Raw genomic sequence first — 18752 nt, forward strand, 5'->3', positions numbered from 1 at the left:
TGATTGCCCATAAAATCTAGTACAGGAATATACCTAGGGGCTGCGCGAAAGGTGCTTGTATTAAAAGGGGGAGTAAGGGTAGGAGATGTATTTGAGGGAAAGAGGAAGAGGTAGAGGCGACAGCAGGTGGTCCATCGAGGAACAATGTATTTATACAGCAGCAGCAGTCTTCAGGGCTAGCGGCAACTTCTCCTTTACAAAGGATTTCTCTATCGACAAAGTTCGTGCACAAGATGTAGAAAGCACTCACTCCTAACCATACTTCACCATGGGGAAATCATGCCCTGGGTCAAACATGCCCGTCTCGGCATAGTACGTTTCCCAGTGCTGCACCATCTCTTGTAGCTTTTTAGGCTCCATCTCTGCCAAATCGTGAAGCTCACCAGGGTCCTTCTCCACGTGGTACAGCTCCCACCTGTCCTTGCCTCTCGGTGCCGTCATATATATAGCCTTCCATGGCCCTTTCCTAATCGCCCGAAGCCCAAAGAGCTCCCAGCCTGTAATCTCTTCCTCTTCGTTGTGGAAACTCGGCGCCGTCCCATTAAGATGGGGCTTCCACGTCGAGCCCCGCACAGGAACGACGTTTCTTCCGCGGAAGGGTTCCCCTGGACGAGGCAGCGCAATGCCGGCGAGGTCAGCTACAGTGGGTAGAATGTCCATCACCGTGGCGAACGAGTTGGTCACAGTGCCAGGCTTGCAGATGGGAGGGTAGCGCACGACACAGGGACACCTGATGCCGCCCTCAGTGATCCACGTCTTGAAGCCCCTCGAGGGCGCCATCGAGGCACATGCCCACTCGGGGCCGTACCAGATGTATGAATTGGGAGCCCCCATATTATCAAGGCTATTATCGTAGTACTTGTTGATAATTTGCGTTACACTGCTAGCACCGCCCATGAGTGGGATGGCTTCCAGCATAGCACCCTCAGCTCCGTTGTCACTCATAAAGAGGATAAAGGTATTGTCGAGCTCGCCTTTGGCTTCAAGGGTGTCAATGACGCGGCCAATGTGCTGGTCGATAAGGTCAACCATGGCAGCGAAGACCTCCATCTTGCGCGCAGACTCGGCGCGCTCCATCTCGCTCATCGTCTTCCATTGTTCCACAGTCACAGGCGCTGGTTCCACATCCTTGGGAATGATTCCCATATGGACGAGCCGCTGGAGACGCTTAGAACGCAGGGCACCGGGACCATCATCATACCAGCCACGGTATTTGTCGATAACTTCGCGCGGAGCCTGTAGGGGCCAGTGGGGGGCTGTGAAGGCGAGGTAGGCGAAGAAGGGCTTTTTGGAAAAGTCGTTTTGAGAGATATAGTCTATTAACTTATCTGTGAACGAGCTGGTAGAATAAAAGTCCTGGGGTATGTCCTTGGTGCGATCGAGGAAGGTGTCGTCCTTCATCCAAAATTTGCCTGCGTTCATAGGCGTGAAGATGGCATGGGAAGGGTTATCGAGTTGGGGCTCATAGTTGTAGTGGTTTCCGCAGCCAGAAAGAAAGACGAATGAATCGTCGAAGCCACGCGCGTGCGGGGATGTTTCTTTCGTCAGCCCCAAATGCCTTAATAGTTTCTTTCGTCAGCAAGGTTTATTGGCGGAAACACAACAACGATAAGGTGGGTGTGGAGGGCAACGAGGAATAAATCCTTCTTACCATTTTCCAGACATGATAGTGTGGTAGCCTGCATCCTGCATAATCTCCGACATGGCAGCAACTCGAAAGTTCAAGTAGCCTTCGTACCCAGGCTTGTCCTTATATATGATGTCCCTCGAAGCCATATGCTCCACCATCTGGCCGAGCCCAGCAATGTGGTTGTCCGTGCCGGAAAAGAGCATGGAGCGCGTGGGCGAACACGCCGACGCGGTGTGGAAGTTGGTCAGCCTCGCACCTTCTTTCGCTAGGCGGTCGAGGGCCGGCGTGGGGATCTCGGATCCAAAGGGCCCGATGTCGCTGTATCCCAGGTCATCGGCGACGATGATGAGGAAGTTGGGCCTTTTGGACGCCATTGGCATTACGGGAATGCTTGCTTCCGTTGTGGGAAATGAGTGTGTTCTTGATTGGGAAAGCAGGCAAAGGTGCGGAGCAGTTGATGTTGATTGGATGGGTGAGGAGAAAGAGTGGCAGTTGGGGAGATGAAAGCACAGGCGACCTCAGACTTGCAGGGAAGTTGGGGAGGAACACCTATTTAAACGAAGCCACACAGAGCACCGGGGCATCCGCGCGCCATCGGAGAGGCAGGATAGATGATTGAAAGTTTGGAGATGCTAAAAGCGCACGCATGTGGGGTTGATTGGGGTGTCGCCAAAGATTTGGAGAAAAGGACGGGGAACCACGGACGAAAATAACCTCATTGCACCCTAGGGTAAGAGCTCAACAGCGTGGTGAGATAACTAGTGGAGATGACTGCGTGGGCTAAAGGGTAAAAGTGGACCTTTGCTGTGCTTTTGCTTCGTAGTTGTGCATCGATCTTATGTATTCAATCAAACTACAACGTTCGGGTCCGTCGAGGGTGGCGAGACTTTGTGCGTGGTGCGTGGTGCGTGGTGCGTGGGCGTTGTCTAAGCCGGGGCTGAACTACCGGTCTCCGTCCCTTCACTAGACTAGTAAAGTGCGATTCCATTTGATGCTTTACCCAGAAAAGTTCTACTCTACGGAGTTCTCCATAACGGTGTTTGCTTCGTTTAATCAGGTCCAATCCCATTGGGGCCACAGCAACTTAGCTTGAGATCTTTCGGCCGTTCATCCCCGGCCAACCCCTGGTCAGCTTCCTCATTCCCCACCGCCATCACCCCCAAAATTGATACATCGGATCTCATTTTCTGTCATTTTCTGGTGTGATATTCTCCACACCTCCCCATTCACATTCCCCGACTTGCATTAGCACTTACTTCGTAAGCACTATTACCAAGATCCTGGGTCTGTGGCTGTCAACCCCAGACCATTGGCCAGCAGACGACTGGGGAAAGAGCGAGCGAAAGGAAAAAAAGAAAGAAATCGCATCACCTGCGAGGCATCTCACGTGGAGTTCTCCGCATGAAAGATTCGGGTGTTAGTCCCATATACGGGTATGCCCGGCCGAGAGCTCAGGGTGGGCTGTAACTTTCATCTGGAGGGGTTCGACGACAGGAACATCTCGAGAGGATCGGAGCGTGTGTTGATAAAAGAGAAGGGCCTTCTTCCAAACTTTAAAAATTTTCTCGACATCCTCCTTGATTGTGCTACCGACAGCCCTCCACCATCAATCAGTCGGCTTCGCTTCGCCATTTGTTTCCTTCCAATTCTCCCCCTTCCCATTAGCATCAGTCTGCTTCATCGAGATCTCAAAACTTGCTACCATGAGCCAACAAGGCGGCCCCTCTGGGTCCCAACGGCCCTTCATGAAATGTTTCAATGGCCGCCTCATCTACTCGGTTACTCTCATCGCCCTCTCCCAGCTCAACTTCGGCATGGACCAGGGCGCCTTCTCCGGGACTCAAGCCATGACGGCCTTTGAGCGGAAATTCGGCGTCTGGGATAGCGCGAAGGGAAAGTATATCATCGAGCCGTATTTCCTGTCGCTCCTTAACAGTCTCAACTACATTGGATTCGCCGTCGGTCTCGTCTCCGGTAACCTCATCAGTCGAAAATGGGGCCGTCGGAGGTGCATGCTAATCATGTGCGGCTGGGCCCTCATTGCTGCTATCATTCTCGTCACCTCGCAACACAAGGCCCAGATGTTGGTTGGTCGGATCATTGCCTACATTTATATCGGCATGGAGCTGGCGCTTGTACCTGTGCTGCAATCAGAACTGGTGCCTGCGCGAGTTCGAGGTTTTGTCGTCGGAACCTATCAATCCGGGCTCCTTGTAAGTTTGTTCTCGTATGCAATGGTTTCGTAGGATTATCGTACAATGCAACCGAAATGAGGAATCTCTAACAAGGGGACAATAATAGTTTGGTCAACTAATTATGGCACTTATCTGCCAAGGAACCTCCAACATCAAAAGCGACGCGGCCTTCCGCATCCCCCTCGGACTCTTTTTCATCATACCTTCAATCCTCGGCTGTGGAGTCTGGTTCCTCCCAGAGTCGCCCCGATGGCTCCTCATGAACGAACGACCTGATGATGCGATGAAGTCTCTCACCCTTCTTAGGCAGGGAGCATTTTCGCAGGAGGAGATTGAAGATGAGCTTAAGGAGATTAAAAGCACGATCGACGTCACTGTCGACAGGGGCCGCTTCATGGAGCAGTTCCAGGGCAGTACGTTTTTTTACATATTAATAGTGGAAGAAACTGCCGAACAAATTTGTGTGCTAACGACGGAATATCACAGCCAACCTTCGACGTACTTTAATCGTCATTGGTGTCAATGTATTCCTTCAGCTTACCGGCCAGAACTTCAGTTCCGTTTACGGCACCGTCTTCATCAAGAGCTTGAACACAATCAACCCATTCGCGATGACGTCTATTAACACTGCAATCAATATCGTCATGGTCTTTATCACCCAAGGTCTTACTGATCGGACTGGTCGAGTGTAAGTATAAACTAGCAACACACATCGTCCTGATCTTCCCTTTGCCACCCCATCCCATGCACACTCAATCTTCAAGATACTTGCGGATCCGTTGAGGTATACCGATCACTAACTCGACCCCATAGGCCTCTCATGGTTAGCGGTGCCGTCATTCAGTGCGGCGCCCTGTTCACAATGGGAGGTCTCGGCACCGTCTCGGATCCCAACATGCACATCAAGAAGGCTATCACCTCCATGGTCACCGTGTTCGGCGTGGGCTTCCAGCTCGGCTGGGCTCCTCTCTCACATGTTGTCGCCGCCGAGATCCCCACGACCCGCCTTCGAGATCTCACCTATGCCCTCGGATCCGTCTTCAACATCGTCATCCAGTTTGCTATCTCGTTCAGCATCCCGTATCTCCTTAACGCCCCTTATGCCAACCTGGGGTCTAAGGTCGGTTTCATCTTCGGCTCCACTGCCTTCCTCGCTGTGATTTTCTCTTGGTTCTGTATCCCCGAGTGCAGTGGCAAGACTTTGGAGGAGATTGACGAGTTGTTCCTCGAGGGCGTGGCTATCAAGGATTTCAAGAAGACGAGGAGCAACAGGCACATTGAGAGATATGAAGCTGAGGAGAAAGGGCTACATGTTACTCATGAAGAGCAGGCATGAGGCGTGAAGGCTGACTGGAGGGTGGCTTGAACTCTGTCGAGGAGGAACCCACAAGTCTCGGGCCCTAATTAGTAGTGGAATAATACCATGTATTCGCCTGCGTCGTCACTATTAGTCTGATATAAATCATCGATGAATTATCAATTGCACCACACCACACTTTTACCATCCGACGATACTGCTCTCAGCTCAATAGTAAGCCGAGGCAAAGATACACCCACCTAAGCTTGCAAGGATATTCCGTGTGATTCATCTTCATCTGGCGCCTTGCCTAACCTGGAGAGAGTGACGGATTGGTCCTCTCGCACCGCGTGGGATGCTCAAGCAACATTCCTACATTCCCTCGGCTACGCACTGAAGCTTTGTTTTGGTCCCCTGCGGTCTCCAAGTCCATGTCCTTGTCTTGCCCACCGCATGAGACCCCGTCATTTCTCATTTATGAGCTCTGGGGAAGAAGCAGCTTCCCCGCACTCTGGTCTCCACTTGTCCGCCCGCTGTGAGCTCGGCAGAGCTTCTTTGACACGCGCTCAGACAATTGACCAATGTGACAGTGAACTCAGCTAACTCGGCCAATCCCCGGGACGGATGGACGGCCGTCAAAGTCCGTGTAATGCGGGTCTCGGTCAGACCCACAAGACCGGCCTCATCAGTGGTCAGTGGTCACCCACCGCTGTTGGTGGCTCAATACTTGGCGCTTTGGCGATTTCCTCAACTACCTTCCTCTGCACCTCGTGCCTGTCGCCATGAAATTGGCCCCAATGTTACATTCGGGAAAGGCCCCGGTTGGTCTTGTGGGTATTGCCATAGTGCAGCTCCCCCATGGGGAAACAAATGACACCATGCACTACTTGCAGAACGCGTCCTCCCAGATTCCCAGATGTGGATGGGCCTTTGTTCCGTTTATCCCCATGACACCTCGAAGCGTGAAGAATCAACGTCGACATCATGACCGTGACGGAAATTGCGTCGTGGTAGTCTGGAAGCACTAACCCAAGCAAACTAGTGATACCACATCCCCAGTTCTAGAGGATCCCCCGCACGGCAAGTCAATCCAAGATTCCACGCAGTTGGGATGATCGCGGATGCAATATATATTAAACCCTTCGGCTAGGGGGAACTCCTTCCCGTTTGCCAGAGACAGAGATGGGCAAGCTCCCCTTCCTCTCTAGCTTTCCTTCGCTTCGTTCAATCAAGCCATCAATTTTCGTCTGTCTTATACGATGTTGTCATCCCTGACGCGGCTGCTACTCGCAGTCGCCTTGGCCTCCCCCCTCGCGAGTGCCTCGGCCCAGAAAGCAACCCCTAAAGTCACTGTTCAGAACGGCACATATGTTGGTCGCTATTCTCCCGAGTACGACCAAGACTTCTTCCTCGGCGTCGCCTTTGCCCAGCCCCCAGTTGGAAGCCTTCGTTTCCGAAATCCCGTACCCTTGAATTCGACCTGGGACGGGGAGCGCTCGGCCCTAGACTACTCCGCAGAATGCTCGGCCTATCCGCAGGGCTTCGTCGCCAACTACTCCGAAGACTGCCTCTACCTCAATATATGGCGTCCCGCCGGCCTAGATGAGAAAGCCCCTCTCCCTGTGGCCGTATGGATCCACGGTGGAGGATTCACCCAAGGGTCTACCGGCAACCCACGCTTCAACATGTCCTTCATGGTTGAACACTCGGTGGCCATGGGACAGCCAATCATCGGCATCAGCATCAACTATCGCCTCAATGCCTTCGGCTTTCTCACCTCCAAGGAGGTCTCTAAGACGGGCCACTCCAACTTCGGCCTGAGGGACCAGCGGCTGGCACTCCATTGGATCCAGGAGAATATTGCCGCTTTCGGAGGTGATCCGAATAAGGTCACCATCTTTGGCGAGAGTGCCGGGGCTATCTCTGTGGGCCTGCATCTCACGGCCTACAACGGACGGGACGACGGGCTTTTTAGGTATGCTGTGATGCAAAGCGGTAATCCCATATATCATACCAACGACAGCGACACCGAGGGCAATCAGAAGAGATTTGACAAGCTCGCTGCGGCGGCGGGATGCGGCACCGCCGAGGAGCCCCTCGAGTGTCTCCGCGTCTTGCCATACGACGATCTGGACGCCCTGTTCCTCAACACCACTCTCGGCCTCATGCAATGGGTGCCCCAGATGGACGGCGATATATTTGCCCGCCACACCTCGGAGCAAATCGCCGACGGGAGCTTCGTCAAGGTCCCCATCATTGTGGGCGCGAACTCAGAGGAAGGAACCTCTTTTGGGACCAAGGGCCTCAACACCACCGAGGATTTCAGGTCGTTCCTCGTTCAGAAAAAGGGATACCCCCAGGATTTTGCCAATCAGGTCGTGGAAATTTACTCTCAAGATGCTCCCGACCAAGTTCTCGACCACCTACCTCTCGACACAGTCTTCCCCGCTAAATACGGAGATGCCTGGCGTCGTGTAATCACGTATTTTGGAGACGCTACGTTCGTCGCCCACCGCCGCATGACCTGTGAGGCGTGGGCGTCGAGAGGTCTGAAGGCGTACTGCTACCGTTTCAATGCTGTTCCAGCCAATATGGGCGAGGAGCGCCCTTGGATGGGTGCTACGCATTTCATGGAAGTGGCTTTCGTCTTTCTGAATCTCGACGGCTACGGCTACAACGACTACAACCCACCGCAGCTCGTCTTCGATGGGCTAAGCGAGTCCTACAAGGATCTTGCTAGGCTCATGAACGGAGACTGGATTGCTTTCGTTCATAGCGGAGATCCCAATTCTTGGAAGGGTCGTAGGAGCGTGGCCAAGACTGTTGGCCTCAAGGTGCCGAGGTGGCCTGCGTACAAGGTGGGCAAGGGATGCTGCGGAGAGATCGCGCCTCGTGTTTATGTGTACGAAGGCAATGCCACCTCTTTCGTGGAAGAGGATACGTATAGGCAGGCGGGGATCGATCTGATTAATAGCCGAAACGTGGATATGTTTGGTCGTTAAGCTATTAAAGATCTGCCGGAGGCTTTCTCAAATCCAATGAACGAGAATGATGATGGGGATACGCCAGCCGGTTGGAGAATCGCCTTTGCAGTCTTTGGAGGAAGGGAGAAGGGGGCTGCGGGATTATGGGGCGAACTTCGACCCAATCGAGGCCACCCGGTTGCCGATAGGCTTTTCAGAGTCCGGGATATTTAATTGTCAAAGTAGCTGCCACTCATGTCAGTGACGTATGTCCAGTCTAATACCGCCATAATTAGCATCTCTTAAAGCTTTAGGAATAATATTCCATTCCAGTTGTGCATTTATCATTAAGTAGGAAGGATTAACAGCCTTAACATTCTTATAACTTTCTAGGCTTACTTGGAAGGAGTATGCAGCACCCAGGCATATTTTTCTAGTTTTTGGCAATTTTGGTTCTGTGTGTTGAGGGCGCGGAGGGAGTTTCGCTTTGCGCCCTACGGCGAATTTCTTACGAATTTGGATGATGCAGGTACATACGTAAATAAACCGTAAATATATTATTCCTGGCCGATGTGAAAAAAGAGAAGAAAAGTCCTAGACTCATGAGGTGTCCGATGACACCCCTTCACTGATATCAACTCAGCTGCCCGATGCCCAAGGACTATGGACGCTAAGAAGTTTCGAAGCCAGCAGTAGTGCCGCCATCGACAAGGATATCTGTGCCTGTCACAAAGCTCGCTGCCGGGCTAGCTAGGAACGATATCACACTCGCAATCTCCTCCGGTCGACCCAACCTCCGTAGGGCCGAAACCTCCAGCATGTGATCCATAACGGGGTGTGATGGTATCTCCTCGTTGACTCTGATCAGAGGCGTATCCGTGATACCCGGTGACAACGAAACGATCCTGCAGTTCCCGGCCCTTCCGAACTTGGCCGCCATCTTCAGCGCGTAAAGCTGCACGCCGCGTTTCGACAAGCTGTACGCATCCACGGGACTCTGAATCGATTCGAATAATTGCTTTGGATCGGCCCCATCCATGTAGGCCTTTAGCAGCTGGTCCATGTCGGTCTTCATATTGCCAGCGTTCGACGCAACTAAGACGGTTGCGCTGCCCGGGGCCATATCTGGGAGGAGGCCGTCGGCGAGACGTCTGGTTGCGTTGAAATTGATGTCCCATATACGGTCGGCCTTCGTTTCGACGAAGGGCGAAACGCCGGCTGTGTGGGCGAGGGCGCCAATCTTTCGTCCTCCTAGCGCTGCCTGTATTCGGGGAACAGTATCTTGGGCGGAAATGTCGCCGGCCACTGCTGTAAATGACAATCCCGGGCCTGTCTCCTTCAAGGACAATATGAATTCGTCCAGTGATTCTTGTTTCCAGTCGCACAGAATAAACTCTTTGCTTCCGTCCCTGATGAAGGCTCGTACAGTCTCTCTCCCTATGCCGCCGGCTGCGCCGGTGATGACGACGACATGCGGCCTCGTCTCTTGCGATGCCATCGTGACGGCGAGTGTTCGCTTTGCTTAATCGTTTGTGAGGGAGAGTACGGTGGCCTTCGATAGGGACACGATGTCTCGATGTCTGGGTGAGGAGCTACCCAACATTTTGAGGACGGAAGCGAAGCTCGATTAGGGTAAGGGCGAAAGAACCCCTCCCGTCCGACGATTAAGGATTGGCTTGTCTTGAGCCTGACGAATGATGGACGCCGTTATTCTCTACCCCCTGTTCGACGAGTTTTTAGCTCCGCGATGACGAGATGAGGAGAAGTCACACAGATAACCATTTATTCCAGTACGACGCTTTTATCAATCCTACGAAGATTCTGCCAGACCTGCAGGATATTGGGTGGCATTTTGAGCTCTTTGGTCCTGCAGGAGCCCAATGGAAACCAGCCATTAAATGCCCACAGAGAGGTACGCCGACCTAGATCCCCCTACCAGCCAGTGGCCAAGCAAAACCAAAACTGGACAAGTTTAATCGTCGTAGTGTGTTCTGTGACGCTTGGCGGTCATTCATGTGTGACGACTGCGAAATGTCAGCTTGAAAAGAGTGGGATCGAGTCAGGGAATCAATACACCTTGTTTTTTTTTTCTTTCATCCATCCAATTTCGGCCTAGTCATCAAGACAGCTCGATCCTCAAAATCACCCACGAGTCGCAGCCACGACCAAAGGTCACACACACCTTCCCCGCATCGGCATCACCACATCGACCCCACACGCCGAGCCTCCGACTCGGACCGCTACTCGTCCCACGAGATATTCTGAGGTAGTTAGGGAACTGAGAAAACCAAATGACGTGTCCGAGGAGCTAGACGAGTCATAAGAGTCCGGTACACACACTTTTGAGGCCCCAACTTGATTAAAACGGCTCTAACCAAAAGTACTTCCGAGCTTCTTAAGTCTTGGGAGGATCTGCCTATTTTAGTTGAACTCGCGGGACTTTGGATTCACTGATACTCGTAATGCTCGTACTTCGTATTGACTCATGTAAAAAATCCCTGCATGCATCACGAAAAGTAGACGCATGCGTTGCATAGGCGGAGAAAAGGACAGAAGAAATTGGTAATGTATGACCGTCTCAGTGAGGGTACTTTCCAAACTTGCAACATCCTTGCTTTAGATGGACCCAGGCTTGTACAGTCCAAGCGAGTTAAGGAGAGGCCTATCATGCACTAACACAAGGTATGCCCGGCTGCTCCCCTTGTTAACATGCACAACCTTGGAGTACGCAGGGATGACGAAAGTGTCTTTCGCGGTCCAGTCCAAGACCCTCTTCTCACCATTGGGAGGGTCGATAATGGTCTCACCCTCGCCAGAATAGCAGTGAACTAGAAAGGAAGCGACGTCCTGAGTTTCTCTGGTTGAATGACCCGAATCGATTTTCTCGGCTTGAACGCTGAGGGTTGTAGAGAGCGGTTGGCCGTCTTTTGTGGCGTAGCGGTACACAGCATGAGGGGTCTCTTGAGAGTTGAGGGACTTCTCAACGCCCTCCCAAGGATGACTCCACTCGCACGGCGTGCAAAGACTGCGCGAGAAACGTTGGCCGACTGTCCAGAAAAAAAAACACTCGCAGCTGGGGGGAATGGGGGGAAACTCACGTGCTGGGATATCTACTCTCTCTGTAACCCTCGGCAATGTGCACCCGGGCGAACCTGAATAGAGGAAGGTTCAGGGCATCAAGCCAGATGACGGGGGCATCGCTCTCGTTGCCGTGGTCGTGCCAATGCCAAGTGGGAGTGACGACTACATCTCCCCTCTTGAGCGGAATCTTCTTTCCCTCTACGGCAGTGAATCCTTCGCCCTCTATGATGAAGCGGATAGCAAAGGCGATGTGACGGTGGGCCGGGGCCGTCTCGCCTGGATTTACCAGTTGGAGACCACCGTAGATGGTGTCTGTAGTGTAAGGTGACTCTTAGAAAAGGGGTTAGTCGCTATGTCGTATTAAGCTTCCGTTTTCTTCTTTCTCTCTTCGAACTTACCCATCTTGGGGTTGACTAGCATGAGAACCCTCCTCTCGGCCGCCTCTGGGGGAACAGTTCGACCGGCCTCCAACAAGTGAGGCAGTGTCTCTTCGTATCTCCATATGTGAGGCGACGCAACGGGATTGGGGGTAGGAGGCACCATGGCATTCATTTTGAGCCAGAGCGGCTCGAGGTGGTGACACGCGAGGATGTCGCCGTCCATGGTGTACCTGTTATTCACGTTTTCGTTGAGCTTTCCCCCCTTTGCTACGGGCTCCGCAGTGTGGCCGTCGGAGCGGCTTTCAATATTGTTCGCTGCGGTGTTCTCAGTCATGGTGGTTGCTCCGTTTCTATTTAGCTAGGTTATTGGGGAGTTTCTCAAAGTCGAGAGACGATCCCGTTTTGGACGAACGAGAGGGTACTTGCATGTTTTTAAGGAGTAATCGCGTGTAGCTTGCTGAAAGCGGGGAATCCGTATATCCCCGGAAAATGCAGAATAGCGCTCAGCGTTATTGGAGAGAGATGGTCGGGTGATGCTTGTCTTGGAATGGTAGGATGTGTATAGAAGGGTCCGAGATCCGACAAGGTTTACTGTGTGGCGATTGGTTGGTTCACCGGGGATGGCTGGAGCCGACGTCTCCTACCCATCCGAGTTCCGCACTTACTGGTCGGAATGGCCTCGGAACAGAGGTACTGAACCGTAGTGCCTTCATGTGAACCTAAAATATTACGCCGGAATGAGTTGATAATGGAGGAATTCTTCGATATTTCAGGCCGCCCTTTTTGATCAGAATGACACTACTTCTAGCTGATAACGGTGATCACCTAGCAGACGCACCGAGCCCCTTCAGGGTGACGATCGTAACACTGGCCATTGGATCTCAATACATGGCCCTAATGCACTCCTGCTTTTCTCCATTATGTCCTCTATCGTCTTCTTCTCCTCCGATGTCGTCCTCGAATAACCTTAGACAGTTGTGTTACTACATGTAAAACGTTACACACTTGGAGAGATCTGATGCCCCCGACCAACACAGTTAATAAATTTTGGTTCCCTCGGCCCAGATATCCCCATTCCGCTTAACTTCCAGTGTTTCCCCAGGCGGCGGCTCGGAAAGTGATCGAAGATGGATCGTGACGATGTGATTGGGGGCAGTAACATGTCCGGCGGCCTGCCGAGCGTAGTTGTTTAGGCCTACTTGTGCTTGCCGCGCCCTAGCATCCACAAGGTTGGGATCAACGATAGAGACGACTACCTTTCGAACAGCCATTCCGGAGTGTGTGATTGCATTCACCCACTGATCAACTTGCTGGTGGAAAGTTTCGCCCGTGGGTGGAACCCATCGGTAATGGGCCAAGACTGCAGTAAGGGGTTGTCAGTGGCTCGCAAAATGCCATAAAGAAGCGTCGCGCATGCCGAAGTGGCTTGGTATTTTGCGTACCCTTGTCAACGCCACCATGTCCAGCGGCGCCCGAGGCAGCGAGCCCCACGCAGGTCGCCAGGCCGTATGTTGAAAGTGAGTAGTCGGCGGTGCCCGTAATTACACCCACTCGGTCTGGTGGTTCGCCCGTGGTAGGAGTTGTGTCGTGGGATCCTCGATGTTGGCAGCTTCATGATTTTCAATCGCATTCGCCAGCCTCTCGCCACTGTTGGCTAATTAGTTTGTGTCGAAAGTTGGCCAGAATCACTATAGGGTGTGGAATTACAGTGGAGTGGGACCTGCAACTCCCAAGGCAGCCTGGAAGGCGAGGAGGGAAAGGGAGATGATCTTCTTGAAAAGAGTTTTGTCATCTTTTACATCAAAACGAATCATAGCATCGTCTATTACATGCCGTCTTTACCGATGTTTCGTTGTGCTCTTCAACTACATCCGAGCAAGGTGTGCGCCATGGCGTTCATTCCATGTAAGATTGTCGACGTATAATTTGAGGGAAGTATGAGGCTCGGAAGGAATCAACTAACAAGCGTCCTCTGGGCTCATAGTTTGTGTTTCTTCGTAAACAGTTAGTAACAGAGTTACCTAGTTGCAGATCTCACTCTTCAGACTCTTGAGATGGGCGAGACCTGCGAGAGCGAACTGGCTGCGGTCAAATTGTCGAATATTCTGAGTGCTGCCACAGCCTCACAGGAGAGCCAAAATTACGTTCAAATGATTGACCGATTCAATGGTCTAGAACGGAGAGATCGCCAAAAGACGCGTCGGTGAGCCTGGGATAGGCAATGTACGAAACTTGAGAGAGGATAAGTATCGTATCGTAAGCCATTTGCATCGCCCTCCTCCAAAGCTAATTAATACATACTGTCGCATGTTTTCATTATTACCGAAAATGTGTATCACGCTGCAATTTTCAGATCGGCATTCAAGGCCCGAGCCGAAATCATATCGGTGAATGAATTAGACCGGCCCTGACAAAGGACCTGAAACGTCCCAAAATCACCGCGAAGCCTTCCGATCAGCCAATTTGGAGCAAGAGAGCCAGAAGAGCCGCGCATGTCGTCTTATGCTTTCTCTTATGGTCATGTGACCAACCCCGCAAGACAGTCAAGATGTCTCGAGATCTCTCTCTAATGCTGGGTTGCTATGGTTGTAACGATGGAGTCATCGAAGCAAATGTCAGCTGTCGGCTAACCCATCCTGAAAGCGGTCGAATTGTCGTTACTGCGGAGTGTTTGGAGCCTCCGGCCAAGTCTATGCTAGCGGGCCTTGATAATGGCGTCGGAACCGCCTCCGTATACCATCTTTAATGATTCGTTTACATCCCAGACAACAAGGGAAAACCATGTCTTTTCACTCTTTCCCCGTCTCCCTGCCGAGATTAGGCATCAGATCTGGACGGAATCCATACAATCAACGCGTTTTATCAGGATCTACCTCGACAACCCCAGGCTGGCATCATCCTCTGGTCTTTATGTCACCAAAAACGAACTCGGAAACATTGTTAGCGGGTGTCCGTATCGAATGAGGGCTGCAAATTCCAATGAATGGTCGCCAAATACTCTACTCTGGGTTAATCGCGAGGCTAGTGGCATCTTCAGTAGTGTCTTTCGGGTACGAATTCCTCTTCCCGTAAAGGGAGGAGATGGCAGCATTAAAACCCTCTACATTAATCCCGAGAGCGACCTACTATGGGTTGTCTCCGACCAGAATAACGGAGACGGAGTTTCACTTATCGCGTTCCTACATGACCTCGTAGCCTATGACCCGAGGGGTGTGGGTGTTGCCCATCTCGCTATTGGAGGCACGACCCTCAACGACCAATCGAGACTGGCAGAGCTCCACCCGGCGGATCTATGCCTACCAGCGAGGCAATCCATTACCAAACTCCTATCGGCCAGTCTACAGAGCTTATATGCTGTTATTTCTCCACATATAGAAGCACGCACCATGCTGGGTGTTATGAGTTGGCCACATGGTCAGGTCCATCATAACCGTTCCGTGCCCATTATCCCCCAGACGGAATCCTATACCTTCCTCAAGCATGACCCGCGGCCGATTGCGGCGGACTTGGCACACGTCGCCGTCGGGACAGATCCCCGACGGACCGTTTGGCATTGGAACCGATTCATGGCCAACTTTGGAGTGGAGCGCCATCTCAACATTTCTTATATACTTGGCATAGTACAACGTTACAAACAAATAGAGATAGATAGCCGTGAGGGCTTCGTCCAGTTTCTACAGAAGTCGGATGGACGGTGGGCAGAGTTTACAGCTATGATGGGACAACGGGTTTGGGGAGAGAGGATGAGCCGAGAGGAGTACGAAGCTCAACGCACTTCTCTCCCGCAGGCGGCTGGGTTCTGGGTCTTTCCTTGGGAGGCACTTGGAGGCATACCCGATGTAAGGGAGACGCGATACATGGATACAGGCCTGTGGGAACCAAAGTTGGTCAAGGATCTGACCAAATTTAACCCTGGAATTTGTGTCTTTAGTCTACCTGAGAAGCCTTCCTGATCTTCCGGACGCTGCTGCTGATCCATTTTGATTCTTCAGGGCTGGTTCAACAACTCCCAAGCATGTACGTTCAAAAACGACAAATCCGCAGCATCAAATGAAAGTCCCTCGAGATTCATATCGGAATACTGCTCATATTCCTCGTAAATATGCTGTCGAACCGACTTCTCAGCCGTATCCACCGGATGGATGCCCTCCTGTTCATGAACCATTTCGCTGCCCTGTATAGAATTGGCACCCGTCTCATGCATTATCTTTGAAGACAGGATCGTCAGGGCAGCTATACATCTCTTCGCCGACTGTCCAAACTTCTCATGCGTGCGCAAAAACGCTATCGCTTCATCCCAGGACCGTTTGATATCCGACGGAGGAAACAGGTCTGGACGTAGCTTGGTGGCGATGAGGATCGTGGCTGCGGAGTAGATGTAATAGACTCGATACCACCATGCAGGGAGAAGGCCGACAGTGCCGTCATTGGATTGGTATTGGGCCATGAGGGTGATGAGACGCTGGGCGGTGGCGGCGCAGAACGAGGCGCATTCTCGAACGACTCGATTGTGAAGGTTGTCGCAGGTGCGAGCGGTGCTCGGGGGGGCGGGTGGTTGGAGGCAAAAGCGCGAGAGGATTGGTCTTAGGAGTAAGATGCGAGCCTGGAGAAACCTAGAGCTTTGATTAGGCATTCATTCATCTGGACAAAACCTCTGCGTGAGGGAGGAGTTACCGAATTCTTAAAATCACGGCCTGACGCTGAAACGTTTTGTTCTCTGCATGGACTGAAGACTTGATCCTGATATGATCGGGCAGGCTGTGTTCCCAATGCGTGAGCGACGCATCGAGCTTCATGACAGCCCCTAGATCTTCCTCGGCTAGACCCTGAGATGGAATCGAACATGATTTATAATGACTGGTTTCCGGGTTCGACCGTTTTCTGCAGCCTGATCTCGGGTGGTGGCTAGAATAGAACGCAAGAGTAATCGAGTTGTTGATTTCGTACAGCTCGACGGATTTGGTGAAGAAGGCAATTTTGGAAAAGTCGCGGGAGATGGGCCCATCGAGATCTTGTGTCGTCACGTCGTTTGACCAGACAGGTAATGGAACGTCAGAGGCAAGTTCATCAGATATCATCGCCGGCCGGCCATGAGTTACGGAGACCATCCTATTCAACCTGTTAGCGATACTATTTTCCCTGCAGCGTCGGCCAGAGCGAGGGGGGTGTACCTATCCATCAAAACACAGCCATGCCATATCCTCCTCAGCAGCTCCCTCTGCTCCAAATCCGCCATGTCAGCCGTAGTGTCGGGAAGGTGCAAACCCAAGCTTTGGGCTGTCCTGATCGCCGAGCCGACCGCCATCCAAGTTTGATGTGGATTGTTCGTGCTCTGGAGGTACTGGCTCATGAGCAACAAACATTGCACGACCTCAAAAGATCCGGCATCCCATAAGTTAAGACGCAGAAGCTCTTGGGCCCTTCGAAAGTACATATTGCTAGACTCATCCCGCTGTTCGGGATGGAGGGACTCGACGAGCTGCGTCGCTAGAGCAAATATGACGTTCAACGTACTGACGAAGATGCGCTCCTCAGTGTCGATTGGCCCTCCTGCGAAAAGTCCTTCATATGCGCTATCCCATTTCTTCTTATCCAAGAATGGGTAGAGCGGATCTACATAGCACCAGTATACTCCCGTGAGATGATCCGCCTGTCTCCGGGGAGGAAGGACATAATCGAGGTCGTCATGAGTCGTACCTTTTGTGTCTGGGCGATCGTAGTTGACTACCATGGGAGACACAACTACACTTCGTGACCCTGGCTCCTGAGATAAACCCAGCCGGGCGTCAATAGCCGCTTTTATCTGTCGAGTAAAGGAGCCGGCACTGCTACTCCCAAAGTACTGGTGTGTGCTCTCACCATCCTCAAGCACGATGGTCATCGAGTCGATCACTGACGAGTTCACTCGACTTTCCGAGGCTCCTGAACATGGAGATGGATGGGAGCGGTGCTGAGCATCGGGCCTTGGATGAATAGAACTCGGGGTGGCCACGGCCGGAGAAGGCGCCGGTCGCGGCATGGGTGAGTCATGTTGCTCCCTTGACGGCGGTCGAGGAGGGGTCGCGGATGGAGTGAGGGCTCTCTGAGCGGCGATACCGGTGTAGTGGCATCTGAGATCGGATCTCTTTCGACAGTTTCCGCACGCTACGAAGATATTAGACCAATGTATCTGACGACTCTGGTCCTGTGAAGTACGATCCTCGATGACAATCACACCATGCCGTTGATCTTGGGTTGAGCAAGAGTTGGGATAATAGCCCACGTACCTGGACGTATCCCGTCACACTTGACCTTGCGTGCCCGGCAAGAATTACACGCAACATCAATCTTTTGCCTCTTTGGACGAGGTCCTCTGGGTGACTTGGCGTTACGCATTTCGGGTGGCATTCCGGAACTTGCCAATCAAGCAGGGGGCTTCTTCGAGTGGAACCAAGTGGACAGACCCTCGGAATGGATTGTCAACTTAATATTGACTCGGAAGTGACTGCGCAGGGAAGTCGGATCCTTCGTTTACGGGAGAGCATCCACCATTTTGGAGCACGGGAGCAGGGGAGGTGAGTTTTGTTCCGAGCCACCCGAGTTCCGAGTTCCGAGTTCTGATAGTTTTGCCTCCGAGTCCGACCATATCCTGGAGAAGAGTGACAGGAATAGGCTTACTCGATTCGGATTAGAGTTAGTTGCGGAGTTCCATTCGGCATTGGTTTCCGGCACCTACGAAGAAAGTGTCTTAGTGCGCTCTTGGATTGGCCAGAATAAGGAAAGGGAAGAAAATCGGCAAAAAAAAAGAATAAAAAAAAACATACAACACAGGGGATTCGCTGGTCGTCACCGACCCAACTACTAGTCCGGCGCTTCGCAGCTTGTGTACAGGGGAGCGGACGGGACCCTCAATATTCTGCGAGCTATGGTCGTATGTACTTTGGATCACGCGAGAACTAACTTATATACCGAGCCTGATCCTAGCCGGATTGGACGTTGCTAACTGGCAATGACAGGGCTGGTACCTAGTCGCTGTCCTTTCTTCAACAGTCGAGACTCGGACTTCGTCTGTAGGGACTCAAGGACGGTACTGTCGAGCTACCTCCCGACTTAGTGTCGCTATTCCTGCAGACGAAGCGAGGGAGTGGCGCCAGAGTCGAGTGTGGGTATGGTGCAGTAGCTAAGGATTTTGAGGGGCGGCATCTCCTTCTTCCAACTCATACTCAC

The 18752-nt window shown here is 52.2% G+C and overlaps 4 protein-coding genes and 2 pseudogenes across 4 annotated transcripts; 2 read left to right on the plus strand and 4 right to left on the minus strand.

The window, feature by feature from the left end:
• Positions 1-252: 252 nt before the first annotated feature.
• Positions 253-2004, minus strand: SAPIO_CDS4811 (Arylsulfatase; the record flags this gene model as incomplete). Its single annotated transcript, XM_016787274.1, has 2 exons — positions 253-1558; positions 1652-2004. 2 exons carry the CDS (start codon positions 2002-2004, stop codon positions 253-255), a joined length of 1659 nt encoding a protein of 552 aa, XP_016643153.1.
• A 1329-nt stretch (positions 2005-3333) lies between these two features.
• Positions 3334-5161, plus strand: SAPIO_CDS4812 (Uncharacterized protein; the record flags this gene model as incomplete). Its single annotated transcript, XM_016787275.1, has 4 exons — positions 3334-3843; positions 3932-4238; positions 4312-4513; positions 4639-5161. The coding sequence occupies 4 exons, from the start codon at positions 3334-3336 to the stop codon at positions 5159-5161; spliced, it is 1542 nt and encodes a 513-aa protein (XP_016643154.1).
• A 1220-nt stretch (positions 5162-6381) lies between these two features.
• On the plus strand, positions 6382-8124 carry SAPIO_CDS4813 (annotated as a pseudogene; the record flags this gene model as incomplete).
• A 631-nt stretch (positions 8125-8755) lies between these two features.
• SAPIO_CDS4814 lies at positions 8756-9583 on the minus strand (annotated as a pseudogene; the record flags this gene model as incomplete).
• Positions 9584-10701: 1118 nt separating this feature from the next.
• SAPIO_CDS4815 (Uncharacterized protein) lies at positions 10702-11880 on the minus strand (the record flags this gene model as incomplete). The annotated part of the gene is made up of 3 exons (XM_016787276.1): positions 10702-11110; positions 11184-11496; positions 11565-11880. 3 exons carry the CDS (start codon positions 11878-11880, stop codon positions 10702-10704), a joined length of 1038 nt encoding a protein of 345 aa, XP_016643155.1.
• Positions 11881-15534: 3654 nt separating this feature from the next.
• Positions 15535-17921, minus strand: SAPIO_CDS4816 (Fungal specific transcription factor domain-containing protein; the record flags this gene model as incomplete). Its single annotated transcript, XM_016787277.1, has 5 exons — positions 15535-16159; positions 16221-16655; positions 16718-17159; positions 17244-17690; positions 17861-17921. 5 exons carry the CDS (start codon positions 17919-17921, stop codon positions 15535-15537), a joined length of 2010 nt encoding a protein of 669 aa, XP_016643156.1.
• Positions 17922-18752: the final 831 nt, after the last annotated feature.

Source organism: Scedosporium apiospermum (assembly GCF_000732125.1).
Source record: "Scedosporium apiospermum strain IHEM 14462 chromosome Unknown SEQ_SAPIO_0094, whole genome shotgun sequence".
NCBI lineage: Eukaryota > Fungi > Ascomycota > Sordariomycetes > Microascales > Microascaceae > Scedosporium > Scedosporium apiospermum.